The 20,102-nt window shown below is 34.4% G+C and overlaps 1 protein-coding gene across 1 annotated transcript in view; it reads left to right on the top strand.

Moving 5' to 3' along the window:
* LOC150085959 (carboxypeptidase D-like) overlaps window positions 1-20,102 on the top strand; it is a 325,596-nt gene that overhangs the window by 280,663 nt on the left and 24,831 nt on the right. The window contains exon 7 of the mRNA XM_090374305.1: window positions 5,462-5,614. Within this exon, the coding sequence (XP_090230431.1) occupies window positions 5,462-5,614 (153 nt within the window). The remainder of the gene's footprint in view (window positions 1-5,461; window positions 5,615-20,102) is intronic.

Raw genomic sequence — 20,102 nt, 5'->3', positions numbered from 1 at the left:
AACAAACTAATTAGATAACTAATTTCATCGTTGAGAACGTAACCCCTATTTATGTCCAAGGGAAATAAATTCCTGCTTTACGAGTGCACGCTAGGAGCAAATTAACTCGTAAAGTCGGGAACTATCTGTACATCCTATGCCAAGAGACAAAAAAAAGTAAAGTAAGCTCTTCTCATTTTTGATACAGAAATGTCTTGAAAATTTGGCTGTTCCTCCAAAAATGGTTTGGTGACTAAGATCTGGAGATTTATTAGTGGAAATGGCTGAAAATTGTCATTCTGAGAGGCTATTAAAAATATCTACTTTTGGTGGGAGGATTTTCATGAGGTAACCCCACATTCCAACTTGAACTCTAAAGAGGTAATATCAGAACAGGATCTGTTAATTGTATTGGAGGATGAATTTGTCTGTGAATTAAGTGATCAAAATGTGGAATACGCCAAAAGAATTGTCATAAAAAAAATGGAAATCCTGTTCTACTTGGGCAGTGTAAAAAAAAAAAAAAAAAAAAAAAGAGAAAAAAAAAGTAAACTGCAGCAATTATCAACCCATTATAGGATGAAAGCCTCCTCAACAATTTTATGTTGAGGGAAATGGACCATAATCTGTCACGCTGGTCCAGTGCAGGTTGGCAGATCAACTGTATTTAGTAGTAAGGGGCTTGAACCCCAGTCTACTCAACGAGCGTGTGCTACTGCACTCCTGCTCCTGATCACTCGGCTATGGAGGACACTCGCATTTAAAACAACAAATCTACCCAAAACTATAAAAACTGGTTACCTCAAATGCCATGTACAACCACATATTCCCAATCCAGGGAATAGGTGCTAAAAATTTGGTCATTCTCAAACAGTCTGCAGAGGTATAGCTACTTATGCTTCTTGTAGATCCAAACAGTCTGCAGAGGTATAGCTACTTATGCTTCTTGTAGATCAAAAGAACACATACCTACAAGCTGTAACACTGAAGCAAAGCTGTCCTTACTGTCATGGTAACCATTCTGCCTTCTCTAAAGAATGTATTAAATGGAAACAAAAAAAAAAAAAAAAGAGTATTTTCAAAAATATAAGATAGATCACAAAGTATCATATTAAGAGGTAAAGAAATATTTTGCAATACCTACTAAGTCATGCTACATACACATCAGTTACTCAATAGCTATGTTCAGTAGCAACCCTGCCTGCTCAGTCCTTCCAAATATCCTGATATCTGTTTGGGAAAAATCATACCTTTCTTCATCAAAGGAACAGTATACCTCCAAGTAGTGCCAGTACTAACTCTTACAGCTTTTAAATTTCTGCTGGCATTCTTCAATTCACTTGGTTACTTGTTGGCACCTCTCTCTCTCTCTCTCTCTCGGCACTATCATTAACTTGTGGCAAAACATGCCCAGGGTCAAATGGAGTAAAGATGGACTCAAATATCTAGTATTAGAATAGAAGAGCCTTCCAGCATGCTGTTTAAATCGGCGGCCAGGAAGGCAAATGGTGTCCTCTCTCCCTCTCTTTATATATAGGACCTTTGCAAGTAGAGAAAAGGTTGTCATTTGTTATTGTCTCGTTGTATATGACAATGGTGAGATTACATTTAGAATATTGTGTTCAGGTCTGGAGGCCACACTTGCAAGAAGACAGCTAGCTTCTAGCAGGACTGAATTTAAACTTGTGGCCCTAAGCTATAACATGTATGAGGCCCTTCTCTCTCTCTCTCTTACAGTTCACCTGTGACAGTATTAAAAAAGGATTTTTAAGATAGAGCAAGGCCCCTTATAATGTGAGGCCCTAAGCTGTAGCTTGTTTAGCTTATGTGTTAATCCAACCATGGCTTCTAAAAAGGGTAACCACATCAGCGATGGGAGGGTGGGGGAACCAACTGATGTTTGTATGAAGGATGGCTTAGATGCAGACTGCAAATCTTGGCAACTGGAATCTTTGGGAGCACCAAATAAAGGTATATAAGGCCTTGAAGGGAATAAGTAAAATTAATGGGGAAGGTATATTTTCACTGGTTTTTTTCATTTTTTTTCTTATTTCACAAAAATAAGAAGAGAGAACTGGGAGGCTCAAATACCAAATTTTGAGAGTAATAGAAGGCTGGATGTCACGAAGTTTACTTTTGGGCAAAATACCTTCTCACCGAACAAAATAAGAGTCTCGAACAAGAATCCTCTCTCTTGTTAGAGACTCTCCATAACTTTTGTAGCAGGGCTTACAATACCGAGATTCTGGGATCCTGGTTATTTTCTTCCGGTATTCAAATCCTGGTATTGATACAAAAATACCGGTTTTTCGGTACTAATTTAAAAAATAATTATCCACGATTTATTCACATGAAGATTATAAAATCAACAACAATAAATCATTAATACTGCTGAATTTTCAAATGAAGGATTGTTATACACAGTACAAATGCAACGGAAAGTTGAAAACGTCATGGAACTAAAACATAAAATCTTACAAATATATTTCTCTTAGTAAGTATAGTGTGTGTGGAAGTAAAACACTTAAGGAATAATGAAAACATCATTACAGAAATATTTTTATTAGTGTCAGTAGGCCTGGTAGCCCAATTAAGGAATATGGTGAACAACGGTATGGCAGATGTGGAAGGGTTAAAATTGAAAGCTTCTGAACAATAGTTTAATCCCTCTATTGCACCTCTATTTGAGGATGCGACACTTAGTGCATTTTGGGAAAGGATGTCGGTATGGAGCAGTTCAAAGGTATTGTGAACAGGTGATCTTGAGGTAAAAGATGAAAGCATTTCATTGTCTGGGAAAAATATTCTGTTTTTCCCACCAAAAGAAGAAGAGTGAGTTTAAGGACTAACACTGTGATTGGGTCAGGTTTAAATTAGATATGTAAATATGTGCAAACGCCTCTGGGTTTTGCACATAAGTTTGCGTATAAAATAGTACAAGGGGGCGATTCTAACTTGCAATCAATTCAATAAATAAATAAATAAATGACAAGGAAATAAATAAGGTGCTTGTGCCAAAATAGGGGTTCGGGTCCGGGAGTGTCCATCAGTGAAGAGTTCCGCTGGGCATGTTCCTGTGCTAGAAGTTAATCCGGAAGTTGAATAACAAGCCAGTCAGATGGTGCCCTGGCTTCTACCACTACTGTGGTAATTTCCTTCAGTGTTAACAGAGAACTGTTCTCGAAATCCCAAAGCCGACCGGGCTAGCCGAGTGGGTAAAGTACCTGCCCGGCAACCCAAAGGTTGCGGGTTCGATTCCCGCCTCGGGCTTCGATCAAAGTACTGCAAAAAAACCTTGGGAGGTGCAATATGGCCACAGAAGCCGATGCGCCAACAACTACCAAATCAAAAAAAAAAAAAAAAAAAAAAAAAAAATCGAAATCCCAAGAGAGTTGAATTCTCAAGAGTTCAACCAAGGAGAGAGAGACATCACTACACTCTGTGGAAGGAACCCGCACAAAGGAATCCCATGAAAGAAAATGAAGGCAAGTCCTCTGAACTGTGTTGTTTTGGAAATGGTATTTAAAGTGGGAGTTTATTTTAGAGTAAGGTTGAAGTTGAAGAAACACGAGAAATAAGGAAATGTTTAGTATTGAGTTGGTGTATTGGTTGAAGTTGTAAAGAAAATTGATATTGGTAAATTAAAAGAGATTACATGGAACTGTTAGCATTAAGTTAGCGACTTATGGATTGCTGTTGTGAAGAGAATTGATATTGGTAATTAGGAGAATGAGGAAGTGATTAAGATTGAGTTAGTTTAGTGTTTGAAGCTGTAGAGAGAGTTGAGATTGTTACTTGAGAGATATTTTATGGAAATTATAGCATATATTAACAGATTAAATGAGAAAAATGAATAGATTAGATGTAAATGAACACCAGTTATGTATTTGTAGATTTGTATGATAAATGACTTTTGTTTTATATTTGTGTCATTGCTCTTGAGAAACTGACAGTTCACATACACACACACACGTGTGTGTGTGTGTGTTGGGGGTGGATATCCCTCAGCTCCTGGAAATTCTCATTTTTTAATGCAGTCAGGTAGCTTGAGGGGAGCTGCTATACTAAAATCATAAAAATGGCCACTGACGGTGATACTAAGGTACAGGGAAATAAAAATTAAATAAATAAATAACCCCACCCCACAACTTAGATTTGGTTTCCTCACCAAGCTTAACCATCAGATCCTTTCTTTCGTTAATACGGATATAGTGCGATAAAAAGTCAAAAAGGAAATATTTTTTTATTTTTGATAAAAAGGAAATAAGATTTTTTGAAGATGAGGGAATAATGGGGGGTGGGGGGGGTTAAACTGCAACTCATATACTACTATCACAGTACATGTCTACTACTATTGCAAAACACCAACTAGTACAGAATCCAAAAGGACATTTTCTGCCGCTAATTAAATATGTATCAAAATTAGATCCAGTTTAAACGATAACACTGTTTCTTAAAAGCTTACTTTATTCGGACAGGTAGTGTGGATGCTTATTTTTTTGTTTTTAGAATAACTGTATGTTTAATTTTTTTTTGCTAGAATATTTATTATTATAATAAAAGTTTGATTTAAAACGTGAATTCAAGTGATTACTTGTTTTTTCATTACTTTATTGCACCCAATTGTCATCAAAATTTATTGCAAAAAATGTTTTTTTTTTTTGGAATACCGGTATCCCAGTTTCATAAATTAAAAATACCGAAATACCAGTATTAAGATTTTTACCGAGCCCTACTTTGTAGTATAAATGCCTGTGACTAAGTGAGAATCATCTGCTGTAGTAATAAACTTCCAAAAAGAAAGTGCAAGATTTAAAAACTGTTATGTATAACAAATTTGCACAAATGTTGCTCAACAGTTTGTTCATGTTCCTCTCTTCTGGATTGAATAAATCAATTTGCTGTTTGTTTGTTTGTTGTTTCAAATCCTGTTTAGATTGCTTTCAGCAGATTTTTGTGATACATTTATTTTTTTTTGGGTGTTGATTAAGTGTCTTTTAAAACTTTTTGGATCATGAACTGGGTTTGAATATAAGTCAGTGCCACTCAGTAGAGTCCAGAGAGTCTGCAACTATTATGAAGGCGTAGCTCTTTTTTGTATAAGTTCACATTGGCAGTGGATTTTTCCCCCCCTTTTGCACCAGTTGTGCTTAGTTTTGGATAGAATATTGTGGTATAATAATATTAGCTGCTAAGTGGCTGATGTGTGGTATGTTCAACGAAAAAGCCAGTAGGTTGACATAAAATGGTTTCATAGGCAGATTTATACACAGTAGCTGCCCCTCCCTCAAAGGGGGTCCTCCAAGAAATGGTTAAGAGGGGATCTTCTTTAGGAAGACGCTGGTAGGTGGGGGCCCTCTATTGACTTTGCACCTCTTCCTCCAACAGCCTAAAATCTATTCCTGTTCAAACATGCTTTACTAGACATTACAGCTAGATGCAGGCTGTCTCACTCCTTCATTTACTATTTCCACTATTTCAGGCGGCATGCAAGATTATAACTATGTCTGGGGAGGATGTATGGAGGTGACCTTCGAAATTTCGTGTTGCAAATATCCGCTTAGAAATGAGCTACCCCGTTACTGGAACAGTAATCGAAAAGCACTGCTGCACTTTTTAGGGGAGGTTCATAAAGGTAAGGTTTTAAAATAAATTAGAAATTCATGAAGGTAAGGTTTTAAAATTAACTAGAAATTCATAAACATAAAGTTTTAAAATTAAATTAGAAATTTCATATTTATTTCTAGTAATATTTACCATGAATTACCTGTTGTGCTATTTATAAATTGCATTTCTCCCTTGAAATATATATGCCACTTATTTCTAATGCACCACTACAGATGCCTAAAGGATGGCTAAGCATGCTTTGGTGCCCAGTTCAGCTTCCAATTAATATCTTTACAGATTTTCAAGTGATGTATTGAAGAGGTACATAGCCACTTTCTGAGACAGCAGTGGAAATGTGGACAGAGATGGTAGCACAGTTTGGGTTGCATTTTAAAAGATTAAAACAACTTAAACTTGTTTCTGATAAATACTGTTAAATGAGTACCTTGAATATTTTGTAAAATGCTATATGAAGTAACAAACGTTTTGCTAGTTGAGTTCTCAATAACTAAGTTCCCAAATTAAAGAGAGAGAGAGAGAGAGAGAGAGAGAGAGAGAGAGAGAGAGAGAGAGAGAGAGTAAGTAAACATTTAAGAATGGGTACTATATTGTGATTAACCCCTCCCCCAACACAATATAGAGTATTTCTACCTTTATTTGCATATTGGACATGTGTTATAGTGCATTTCATGTTGCACATTCTTCATCAGTCTGATTTTATCTTTGCAGTCTCATGGCTAAGAAGCAGTGATTCTAAAGGTGCTAGTGCTATTTAACATAATTATGGTGGTGAGGCACCTCACAGGTGCTCCTTGAAATAACATTTCTGCATTAACTGTTAACTGATGATTAAAATTCTGAAATATTTTCTACCCTTCCTAAATAGTCAAACTTTTTATTGCAATAATTTCTGGCTGACCGGGCTAGCCAGGTGGGTAAAAAGTGCCTGCCTGGCAAGCCAAAGGTTGTGGGTTCGAATCCCGCCTCTGGCTTGGATCAAAGTAGTGCAAAAACCTTGGGAGGTGCATTATGGCCACAGAAACCAACGTGCCAACAACTAACAAAAAAAAAAAAAAAAAAAAAAAAAAAATAGTTTCTGAGGTGATTCTTATAGTTTTCATATAAAAATTGGGCACAAGAACCTGTTGGGTGACTTGTCACCAGTTTTGCAACTACTTGGATTTTGCATGAGGAATGACAAGGTACTGGAAAAAGCACCAGTACTTTAAATTCAGGTTACTTGTTTTTCCTTGCCCACCATCTTAGTTTTCTTTAACAGATTTATTATTGTTTTAACAGCATAAAGACAACAACATGAAAAACAGAATTCTCTCAAAATGGATGCTACTCTGCAGGAAAGAACGTGTAGTTTGTTTCATGCACTGTGAGGGGCACTAAATTTAAAATAAATTTTGAAATATGCCTGAAAATGGAAGTAACTAATGGTATTGAATATACATATGTTTTTTAAATTTTTTTAATAATATTTATATACATAATAAGCAGACATATGAGCATGTGCATTTTGAATTTTATGCATTTATTGGTGTTTTAAATTGAAAAATGGAAGACTCCTGATATAGTTGGAAAAGGATGTTATGTGATGGTTTTCTGTGAAATCTAGTTTTCTATAATGACCACTCTTATACACATGAATATTAAGATAGTTTATTTAGCTAATAACTAAATCGCTATACATTAAGGTAACGTTTTAGTAAGGTAACGTCTCACTATACGTGAGCTGTTTCCAGCCTCCTTATGCCAAATGTCTCAGGATGGCTTCCAGCAAGGTTCCCAAAACATTTCGTTAATGTATAGGGATTTAGCTTATTAGCTAAATAAGCTATCTTAATATTCACATGGTATAAGAGTAGTCATTATAGAAAACTAGATTATTTTTGAAAATAAAAGATGTAAAACACATTACATGTTTTAAAAATTTTAATATATTTTTAAGACTTAAAGTTACATAAAATAAGTATTGCAATCCATTAAGAAAAAATGAAATGTTGGCATTGTTCAAGCGGAATTCAAAAACCCTAAAACGTTTTCAAAAAATTAAAAAGAAAATGGGCACCTATCAGGCCCTGCTGTTGTCTTTGCTGCAAATGGGAGACTACCAATGTTGGGTTTGGGAGGGGGGGAAAGATGATTAGTCTTGAAGGAAAATACAATATAACATACAGGCATGAGAGAGTGAATCCTTAATTTATCTTGCATATGCTCTGGGTGTTTCTACATCCACAGTGAATGTTGTAGTGAAATATATTACACTGAATTAAAGAATGAGTGAAAAGCACTGCACTGATGAATACTGTCACAGAAATAAATTTTTTTTGGAAGCATTGGGTGGTTTAGCTAATATAAAGTTTATGCAGATTTGCATAATGAAAAGTGAGTGGTGAAGCTTATACAGTGGCAACAGAGGAGGTTCCAGAAGTTTTGGTTAATGTTGTTTTTCTTGTTATGGGAGTTTTTAGCACAAGAGCATGCTTAGGCCATGACGCACCTATCAATGTAGTTTAGACTACATTGATAGGTGCAACATGTTTATACCTGTCAATATTTGTTTTAGAAAAAAAGAAATTTCAAGAGATTTGCATCATCACTTATTATGGCCAAGTGAAAAAGGTTCCTGTAGGTTTCAGAGAAAACTGAATGAATGAGTTATGCAGTATTGTACAAAGTACATTCAATAAGTATTTGCTTTACTGGGAATGATGTGTATAATGTAGAGGAATGATGTGTATAATCATTTCTTGTAAGAAGACAAAGGCAGATAAGATCAGTATGACCTATTCAGGTTTTGGCTAGGATTTCTTCTTGTGGTCTTTTTGTACAGAAGCTGAAGGACCATAAGTCTAGTACATATTTAAATTGGAAAAGCTTGTTTGAACTTGCCATAGAAATCCCCATTATTCATTACATATTCTCCATATATTGGATCTATTTATTAGTAAACAGTACCAGAAAACTGTAGGGGTTATGCTGGATGGATATTTGGCAGTGTAATACACACTTTTATTCCAGTGTGGCCTTGGGATCCAACAAAGACAACTGTTTGCCACTGCTTATGGAAACATATCAGCTTGTGTCTTTTGATATGAGCTGGTGTGCCTTGTTACGAGGCCTTATATAAGGCAATTATCCCCTTATACAACTTGATAATTGCCGCCTTGTTTCTGCTGGTAAAATCCCCGTGAGCTGTTCTAGTAGCCTGTCTGTACTGCTCCAAAAAATTCATGTAAGACTACAATTACCCCTATATCTTTTTCTTAAATTTTCCACTACAGTAGTGTAGAAAATATGTTATTCTAGGATTACTACTTCCCATACACAGTACCTTGCATTTATTTAATGTTATACCTTAATTGTCACTCCTCAGCCCATCTGCCTAATTTTTCTAGGAATTGTTGCAGTAGTCCCTGATTCTTGCCATTAACCACCCTACAAACATTTGTATCATATGCAGACTTGAACATTAAAACTGATATTCCTTCATAAGTATCATTAATAAATATTGAAAACAATGAGACCAAGCACTGAAACTCAAGGGGCTCCACTAATAACATTAACCATTAATAACCAACCTCTGTGTTCTACCAACTCAACCATCCTCTTATTCTCAGCAGTCACTTATCCCTAATCTAATGTCACACTGCCCAGTTTGTACATCAGTCTTTCATGTGGAATAGTGTCAAAAGTTCTACCGAAATCTAAGTATGTGATGCCAGATTTAATTTTTGCATCCAGTTCCTTTGTTATTGCGTCATAACAGCTAATCATATTGGTCGAGCAAGATCTCCCCTTAATAAATCCATGCTGCAATTGCAGTTTAATTGTATTCCTGTCAAGATGATCCTGCATTACTATTTTTGATCACTGATTCCATTATTTTCCCTGAAACAGAAGTCAAGCTTACAAATCTATAATTACTCTTTGCCCTTTGATCCATCTTGTGTGAACAGGAGAGACACTTGTACATCTCCAATATATAGGGATCACTTCTAAATCAAAGAGTGCTCTCATAATTATGACCAAGGGTATACTTACCTCTTTTGCTGTTCTTTTAATATACAGGGGGGTCCTTGTTATTTGAGGATAATTGGTTCCAGAAAATTCACTTAAAACAGGGACCAAATTTTTGCAATGTGTACTACATAATTTTACATATTAAAAAATGGACTGAAGGAACTGAAAAATGAGAATTATTTTATTACACATTTTTATTATAATATGTCGAACAACGTAAGGTTAAGTAAAGTCTATTGAAGCTACACTTCAATAAACTTCATTCACAAAATTCATTCTTTTTTTTTTTTTTTTTTTTTTTTTTCAGATAAAATTGTGTCATAATTTAGTTATATCTTTAACTTTGCACTTACGTTTGCTGCACAATCATGGAGAGGGTCGTTCTCACAAAAATATTCAAGTCTTGGTTAATCTTTTCAAGGGCTTCCTTTTTTTTTTTTTTTTTTTTTGTCCTTGTCTTTTTCCCATTTTATATATATATATGAGGTCAGCATTTTTTTTTTATACTGTTTTGGCATGAAATTTTTTTGGCCAGATGCTCTTCCTGATGCCAACCCTCACCCTTTATCTGGGCTGGGGGATATGCGGTGGTTATTCCCTGACATTCTGCATCCTCCATATTTGGTGGTCACGGGCTTGAACCCTGGTCTAATCAGGAAGCATGTGCCATGCACTGCTGTTCCTGCCCACCTGGCTACGGAGGCTATCAAGGGCTTCCTTTAATTCTTTAATTTTTAAATCCTCAGAACTGCAGGGACTCGGATAATGAATATTCAGATACCAGGGATTTCCTGTAATTGGATAGATTTCGTCAGTCCCAGTTGCCTTATTTACTTATCTTCAACAATTTCACATTCACTTTATTTGTAGTTATCTCAAAATATTTAGTTCCCATTCATGATTTGGTATTTTTCTTGGTATACTTCTAAATTGATTATTATTGATCAGGTTTTGGGACTCAAGGTATCAGGTGTGTTGGCATTGTACCATTTTTTTTTTTTTCTTTTTTTTTCCCTAGAATATTGCTCAGGCAGCTGGTAAGAGAAATTGGTCTATAGTTATGAGGAACAGAATGAGCATTTTCCTAATTTGAGAATGCCAGTATATTCCCATTCAAGAAAATTTGCAATACAGAAGGTGCAAAAGCAGAAAGCATCATAGTATTTTTCATAGCTGTGCATTGTACATCAATGGTAATTGACCATTTGAATGATCTTTGTAAATTTTGTTTTTTAGACAGCAGGGAATACAGGGACTTCAAACTGTGAAGAACAAAATGTATTTCAATAATATGCAATGTTATAGCACCACATTTCAGGGATGATGTAAAATCTCATTTAGGAAATAGACTTCTTAGTTTAATTATTGATGAAAGTAATGACATTAGCATTATAAAAATGGTGGGAATTGTAATATGGTATTACTCTAATTACAAGAATCAATTTGTGGTAACTTTTCTTGACATAACTGAATTCAATAAATGCAAGGCACCAGAAGTAGTGAATCAGCAGAGATCAGCAGTTCAGATAGTGATTTCTGATTGAGATGATGGTACATTGCATGGTAAATTCCATTAGGACCAGCAGCAGCACTGTTCCTTGAGGTAATTATGGATTTCTGCAGTTCAGAGAATATAAATGATTGGTTATAAGACAAATGAGAGGTAGCTTTGAAGTTTAGTTTGGATTTCTTAGCTATAGCTTTAATTTTTTTGAAATGGATTATATGCAGTTGAGGCAGACAATTCAGAGAATATAGCTCCAAGGGCATTTCCAATTTTTATAGGGGTAGGAGATCCTGCCCATTCCAGTTGAGCAGAGTTATAAATAATGAAGGAAATTTACTATTTAATTTTTGATATTTTTCTCCAGATCAAGCTGACATCAGTATTTTAGCTTTCCTCCTGATAAAATGTGATTTTGCTTTAAATTGTTTTTATCGGTAGTGTGTATGTGGAATAGGTTCCATGCATTGTTTTTCTCTTTTTATGCATTTCTGCAATCTTCATTTCACCAATAATTTATGACTTGTCAATTTCTTAGCTGATATTTCAGAATGGCAGCTGATGCTACTGTTAGTATTTGAATTGTGATGTGCTCAGTGATGCTGTCAATAGAGAACTGAATGATAAGGTCATCAAAAGAGATATGGTGTTGCAAGTTTCTCAGTTAGTCCTCTTAAAATTTCCATTTTACTGGATTTTTTAAGATAGACTTAGGAACACTTATATGCACATAAATAATGTTTGGTTGATTATCTTTATTTGAATATTAGGAAAGCATATGAATAAAAATCCATATTAATCACAAAAAATGACAATAATATATTATTTACAAACATTTACAACACACTGAGAAAACAAGGTTATGAAATATGTAAGAAAATTATAAAAGGAAAGAATAATAGAAATATGCGTATATACTAAAATTATGCATAAAATTGTTATTGCAAACTAAAAAAAAGATTATTACATTCAAAGTAAAGGCAATTCTGAAATGAGGTAACAAAACAAACAAAGGAATTAATAATCATTAATTTACCAAATGCTTAAAGTACCATTAAGTTTTCATTAAATTTTTAGCAAGAGCTTATAGCTGCGGTACTCACCTCTTAATCCATAAAGTTAAGTAAGTGGATTCAAATAAGGTAAGGATGAAAGGAATTAGAAAATTCTAATTCCTTTCATTCTTCGCCTTATTTGAATCCACTTACTTAACTTTATGGATTAAGAGGTGAGTACTGCAACTATAAGCCCTTGCTAAAAATTTAATAATAATTTAAAGATTGAATAATATTAGTTCATGTACACATTAAAATTTACAAAGAAAATTAGAAAAATTACAAAGAAAAAAACAAAATATAATTTACAAAAAAAAAGAATTATACTTAGTAACTTTACAAAATAATGTTTAACTTTCTACTCTTTTTTTTTTTTTTTTTTTTTTTTTTCCCCCTGTAGAATATTAAAAACATTGTCAAAATCTACAGGTTATGTTTTATGAATATACAAAAAAATTGCTAGTCCATTCATTCTGTCTTGTCCAGTAGTACTTCATAGATACGTTTTCGAATATTTCAAAGTTGAACATGTTCTTTCTATGGTAGACGTTGATGTCAGTACAAGTGCAATAAGTCTGTGCAACACCAATCCATTATTTCTTAGTGATGTTTTCAAATATTCACATATTTCTTCTGCAATGCATTTATTGAATTCAGTTATGTCAAGAAAAGTTACCACAAATTGATTCTTGTAATTAGAGTAATACCATATTACAATTCCCACCATTTTTATAATGCTAATGTCATTACTTTCATCAATAATTAAACTAAGAAGTCTATTTCCTAAATGAGATTTTACATCATCCCTGAAATGTGGTGCTATAACATTGCATATTATTGAAATACATTTTGTTCTTCACAGTTTGAAGTCCCTGTATTCCCTGCTGTCTAAAAAACAAAATTTACAAAGGTCATTCAAATGGTCAATTACCATTGATGTACAATGCACAGCTATGAAAAATACTATGATGCTTTCTGCTTTTGCACCTTCTGTATTGCAAATTTTCTTGAATGGGAATACTCTCTGATGCTGAAAACTAAAGGGCCCCTTCGACTTTTTTGCAATTAGTTTGTATTACAATGCCTTTCAATATCACTTAATTTAGCTGTCAGCATGTATTTACGATATTTACAAAAATATTTTAAATAATCACCATCTAATTTGCAGAGTCAGTTCTTATATTTAGCATCTTTGAGCCAATCACAAGTGTTGAATACATTTTTTGCTAATTTTTACAAAGGGGAAAAATTACCCAGTATAGTTTAATATGAAAATTCACAAGCTAAAAAAAAAAAAAATAGTTACCTACTCAAAGTAATTGAATCATCACAAATGAAAAAGGACCAGTTTTTGTCAATATTCTGTTAAATCTATTCAGAACAGTGGTTTGCATTGCAGAACCGGCCTCAGGTCTATCAGCACGCTGTGGGAAATTTTTTTAGTGTTCTCTCTCCAACTTCCTATTAAGTTTATGGATTATATTTTTACTATTTACTGAAAATTAACTGAAGGCCAGGGCCCCATGGGAAATGTCAGTGGCCCGGGGTCTGTTTCTTACGAGTTGAGTTGAGCGGCACATTTATTCATTCGAATGCACGATAACTGAAATCTGAACTCTTCTGAATTGATTGAATTGGAACGCAAGATTGACTTTGTATTGCGACTTTTGGAAGATGCAACTTGAGATTTACAGTAAATCGGTGAATTTGCAGGGTGCTTTGTGCCCCCTAAATTTTGGCACCCTGTGCGACTAAACCACTTGATCGCCCCCGAAGATCGGCCCTGCAAAATGATTTAAGTTACTGCATATATCTTTTGTGTAGGATACTCCAGTAATTTGATAAGTGAAACCGGCATGAAGTGATTGGTGGAAATTCATATTATGATATCTTTCTCTGCTCTGTAAATGGATCCATTAACGGATTTTCAATAAAAAATATTACTGACATCAGAGTAATAAAATTACAAACCGTTTTGTCACATTGTAACAAAATGCAAAGAATAGTAAAAAGTAAATAAATAAAATAAATCTACAGCAATTAGTTTTATTTTTATCAAAACTGGACATCATGGACCATTCATAATTTGTGAATGGTCCATCATGTAAACCAATGAAAACTGGAATAATAAATTTACTTACATCTTCAGCCTTTCTATCAGATGTTAGAAAAGAATGGTGGTCATGGATAAATATTTTTCATGCTCTGAGAAACTTGAAAACATAAAATCACAGAATAACCACACGATGCTTGATAACAGCTGCAGAACTTTCTTTCTCTGCTAATAAAGCAAATGAAAATCTTTGTGATTAGCTGAATTTTTTGTTTCATTTCCCACTCTCGTTTCTCAAGTTACTCCTTCAAGTAACTTTGCAACAAATTTTCCCACCACAAATGAAAACAGAACAAATACAGGTAGTTCTCGACTTTACGAGTTAATTTGTTCCTAGCGCAATCTCGTAAAGCGAAAACTCGTAAAGTGGGAATTTATTTCCCATAGACCTAGTTAAAAATAGGGGTTACGTTATCAACAATGAAATTAGTTACATAATTAGTTTGTTTAAACAATGATTTATCCAAAGAAATGAAAATGTAGCCTGTAAAATCAAGCAAATTATAATAATAGAGAAATTATTTGACTTACAAATGTTAAAGAATGTTTATTCTTTATCATCATCGACTAAATGCACAACTTGTTGATCACTCATTATTGGCTCGGCACTTGGTTTGTTACACAAGGAGTCATCTTCTTCAGAAATGCCTTAAGAGGCATTTATTTCCGAGATAATCTTCTCTTTTCTTATAAATTTCAATAGCATGCATAAGCATTTTTTAATGGAACGCACAAATTGCAACTAACATGATTTGCGCAGAGTAACAAGTTTACGAAGCTTAAAAAAAAAAGAATGAAGAGAATATTCTGAAAATTTATTTGTTTTTTATACGATTGAAGATTTCAGTAAAGGGCAAACATAATTCACCATAATAACGTAAAAACCCACACAATTCCAGCTATCAGTATTTTCACAAATGCAATAACATTGAGTTTACTACCCGTTTATAATTGCTTGCAGTAACAGAAAAGCCCAATAAACCGGAAAGTGCAAATTGTTTTTATTGTTTTATGGTCGTGCCTTCCAGAAATGTGCTTTAGAAAAATATCACAAAGGTGTTTAAAATTGATTGTTATAATGGAACATATGATAATGATGAAAGTGTAATGTGTTTAATTTTGGTAACTAATACAATAAAAAAATTATCAAAAAACAATGTGTTATTAGCATTAGTAGAGTCATATCATGCAAGAAAGCAAGCTTAAGCAGCATCAGCAAAAAAAAAAAACCACTCCCATTTCACCCCTCCTTTTGTTCCAAATACCTGTCCAGCTCAGCCTTAAATTTATTTAGGCTATCAACGTTCACACAAAGGATGGAAGTCTGTTCCACCAACCAACTACCTGCTGGCTAAAGGCAAACTTCTGCACATCTATCCTACATCTATCTTTCCTCAGTTTATTGGGTTCATATTACGATATTTTTGCAATACAATGGTAATGGATTAATATCGTAAAGCAGGGTACACTGTATTGTATAGCTATGTGCATGGTTTGAAATGCAGTATTTATGAATGTTTAACATTCATTTTTTGTAATTAATGTTCATATTTTTGATTTTGTCGATTAAAAAAAAACAAAAAAAACTCTTAAACCCGAGAACTCATAAAGTGAGAACTGCTTGTACATATAAAAGCATTATAAAATGTATTATTCATGGCCAGTGACAAAATCTGGGGCCTGTTCCCTGTATAGAAACAAAGCAACAGACAAGGGTAGAACATTGTTGTGAAAATGGCAAATGAACCTCAAAACCATAAATTTAATGAAACTTCGCGCTTCGGAGTGACTGAAGTGAAGTAGACACTTTAATCTGCCTGGTAATTGTTTATTTCCACTCTCTGTACACTACGGATAAACCCTAATTACAGGAAGGGGTCCTTCCAATGCATTGGTCAGTTTCAGAACGTCATATGCGATGATCAAAGGATCCGCAATTTAATTGTCTCTGGTTAGCATAGTAATAACTCATTCGTAGTCCTTGTAGTTTTTTGCTTCAGATAAACAAAAAAAAAAGGGCAAATCTAGTGTGCAACCTCTAAAACAACACTGGCCGTAGCTGACTGTTATGTGACAAATTTGTGTATTGTGAAATAAAACATTGCCCTCCGACAACAATCAGAGTACGCAGATACACAAATGATGTAAAATAAATTCACCAACACTGGAATGAAACTCGGGCGGCCTGTCGCCAGGTTGATAAGAATGTGTTACATTTAATAAAAAAAAAAATTGCTCGTTTATTAATGAAAGTCATTAATTGTCTTGAGAAATGAATGTCTTCCAAATTTTACAGGCCCTTTCAAGCTTGGGCCCCAATGCAGCTGCATTGGCATATTTATGAAGAAAACCACTGAAGAAAATCATTATTTTTCCTGGAAATGTTTTTTAGTTGGCTCTTTTAGACTGGGAACCCCTTGAATAGAGAAGAAACGAAACACCTCCTGTTCTTTTTCTTTAATTTCAAATTTTTTTACTAAGGGGAGGGCATATGCCCCTCTTGCCTCCCCACAGATACCCCTGTTATCAGTTCTATCTAATGTTTAGAGGAGTTATTAGGAGACAGCAGTAATCTTACCTATTCAGAAATTGAAACATTTGTTTGAATTGATGTATCTGTTCAAACTGTGGATACCCAAGGAAATCTTTGGAAGAATTTGGCATATTTTTTTGCAACTGTTTCCTTGCTTCTGTGTATGAGACTTTGTTTTCAATCTTGCCGTGTGAATTGAATTATTTTTTCTTGAATTTCTACTTTTCACAAATTTTGGAGGATGCTGGATTATTGCTTTTCCAGTTGGCGATGTGAAGACTAGGCATTACAGTCAGCTTTGGCACACTTGTATTTGGGTGTACTTTGGGTATACTGAGTCTTCTTGACAAACCATTTGAGTTTCCAAATTTTTGGTATTTCCATCATCTTATGGGGTTTAGCATGCATGCATGGATGAATCAGTTTAAATATCTGTTTACTAATATAGAAAGTTATAACGAGCAAGTGGGGATGAACTTGGGGATTATAATTATTTATTGCTTATGCCATTTTCTGCTCATGTAGTTCTGCACATATTCCTACTATGAAAGAGCAGCTTTTGGTGGTGTTGAGTATTGCATGATACCTTGATAGGAATCCCACCAATTGAGGAAATTTTCAGAAGAGACTCAGTGTTGTGAATGGTGGTTTTAATCAGCAGATTGCCAGATTTAAGCCTTCAAACTCTGTTTGGGGAACCAGCTATACTTTGTAGACATTTCCAAAAATGGCAATAGATTGCCATTTTTGGAAATGTCTTGTTGCTGTTAGATTGATGTAAATCCATGGAAACTGGATTTGCAGCCTTAATCAGTGGAAAAGTTATCTTAATCCATGTTTTTCTTGTTTTGGTCCTGGGTGGTTGACTTTGTCACCCAAGTTTACAGTCCTGTTACAGGAAAGCAAGAGCAGTTTCAGAATATGACCAAGCAGCTAGGCAAGTTAGGTTAGTACTGTTAAAAAAAAGAAACAGAAAGGTTAATTTCCTTTCTACGCCTACTTAGAGCAGATCTCTCTCATACTACAAGGTATGAAATAAAAAAAACTGCACTAAGAACCAAAAAAAAAAAAAAAAAGAAAAGAATCTATGCAAGCTGAAAGGGCCTTGCAGAGAGAAAATTGAGAATCGTACTGGAAACACTTGGTCACAGAACAATTGGCATTGGGAGCCCAGGATAATGTAACTAAAGAGGATAATTATTTGATGGAGCAAGTACAGTCGAACTTGGTTATAACGAGCATCAAGGGACCGACAAAACTTCCTCGTTATAACCATTACTCGCTTATCAGTGATAAAGCAGATGGGGAAACCCTTGGGGCTGTTGAATAGTTGAACACTTTATATCAGTGATGAGTTAAATCTACCTCTTATTTCTTTAAATTTTAATAACTTGATAAAAATAAAGAAATATTAGAGAGAAAAAATAATGTAAGTGTATACCTACATATTATTGTATTAATATACTTGTATAAACTACATTACACTTAATATTAAACACAGCTTATTTGTCTGTAATTTTAAAGCCATACACTTAATACTAAACACAATTAATTCCCTGTAATTAAAAACAATACTATTTATAATAAACGATTTCAATTAGTCTTTATTTATGAATCTTAAAATTGATGTTAGTTTTAAAGATTTCACTTTGATATTTCTTAAGTGTTAAAAGTCTCATTAGTTGCCTCAGTTCCTTCTAAAAAATTGACTGATGTGTCCATTGCACCTTTAGCTTGTGAGATTGTTGGCACTGTTTGATTCACTTTCAGTTGTCATCATATCATCATCACAATCGTTGTCTTTACTATCGTCATTATCATCTTTGTTGAGCACAGCACCTACAATGTCACTCTCTGTAGGAAGACCACCAGTTAATAAGTTGTCATCGATGTTATCTGTATTAAAACCTACAACATTGTTACGTAGCAATCATTCGGATAATGGTAAGTTGTTTTCTTCATTTCCATCTTCATCTACAATTGAAATTTCATTTGAATTTAATTTCTATTTCTTGAAGCAATTCAATATGGTTGTTGAAGTACCATTGTTCCACGCATTGTTCAATAAATTTATAGTATCCAATACCGATATAGACTTGGTTTCTGTTCTCTTTGACTGATCAGATGTAGTACTAGAAATCTTTTATAAAAAATCCTTTCAAATTCTTGGTTATACCTATGTCCATTGGTTGTAAAATTGATGTCACATTGGGAGGCAGAAACACTAGCTTAATGTTGGACAAATTTTGAATCTGGGGATGTGAAGGACAGTTATCAACTAACAAAATATTTTTCTTCTTTTTGAAAAGCTCCTTAGTCCAATCAAGTATTTGATTGGAATAAGGAGCTATTCATTTACTTATTGCTGAAAAATATCTGAAGTCATCCAAGCTTCCTTGTTTCCAGTGTAATCCACAGGAAGTTTCCTTATGTTTTTTTAAACACCAAGGTTTTATTGATTTTCCAGTAACAAATAGTTTTTTTAATCAGTTCCTGTCAAATTTGTGCATACGAGCACTGTGAAAGCAAGCCTTTGATTTTTTTCCACCAACACATTTTTCCCCTTTGAATTTAAATTTATGGTCAGGTGTCAAATTATAAAAAAGTCCTGCCTGTTTTGTCGCCATTTAGTATTAGTAATAGAGGCATGTGATGCAAGAAAGCAAGCGTATGAGCTTATGTAGCATCAGCCAAAAAAAAAAAAAAAAAAAAAAAAAAAAAAATTTCACACAACCATTCCCTCTAAAATTTTGTCCAGTTCCTCATTGACTTTATTTAAGCTATCAACTTCCATGACAGATGGAAGCTTGTTCCATCAATTAACCACCCGCTGGTTAAAGGCAAATTTCCGCACATCTATTCTACAACTGTCTTTCCTCAATTTGAATTTATGCTCCCTCAGGTTCGTAATCTGAGAAAGTGGAAGAATCCATCAGAATTCAGCGTGCTCAACCCATTCAAGACCTTATATACCTCAATCAGATCACCACACAGGTGCCTAGTCTCCAGCCACTGCAATTTGCAGAACTTAAGCCTCGCTTGGTAAGAGGATCCCTTCATTCCCCTCACCAATCTTTGTTGCCCTCCTCTGTACACCCTCAAGCAAATCTACATCCTTCCTAAAATGAGGCCTCCAGACAGTACTTAAGGCTTGGCCTGACCATTGTCTTATACAAAGGGATAATCACCTCCTTTTCCCTGCTAGCAAAATTCCTGTATGTCATTGACAATACCCCATAACCTGCTCTAACAGCCTGTCTGCTTTGCTCAGAAAACTTC

This window comes from Mastigoproctus giganteus, chromosome 5 (genome assembly GCF_048544385.1).
Source record: "Mastigoproctus giganteus isolate SK-2022 chromosome 5, ASM4854438v1, whole genome shotgun sequence".
NCBI classification, from domain to species: Eukaryota; Metazoa; Arthropoda; class Arachnida; order Uropygi; family Thelyphonidae; genus Mastigoproctus; species Mastigoproctus giganteus.
The sequence above is the reverse complement of the archived record's forward strand: the minus strand, read 5'-3'. Positions and strand labels throughout refer to the sequence as shown.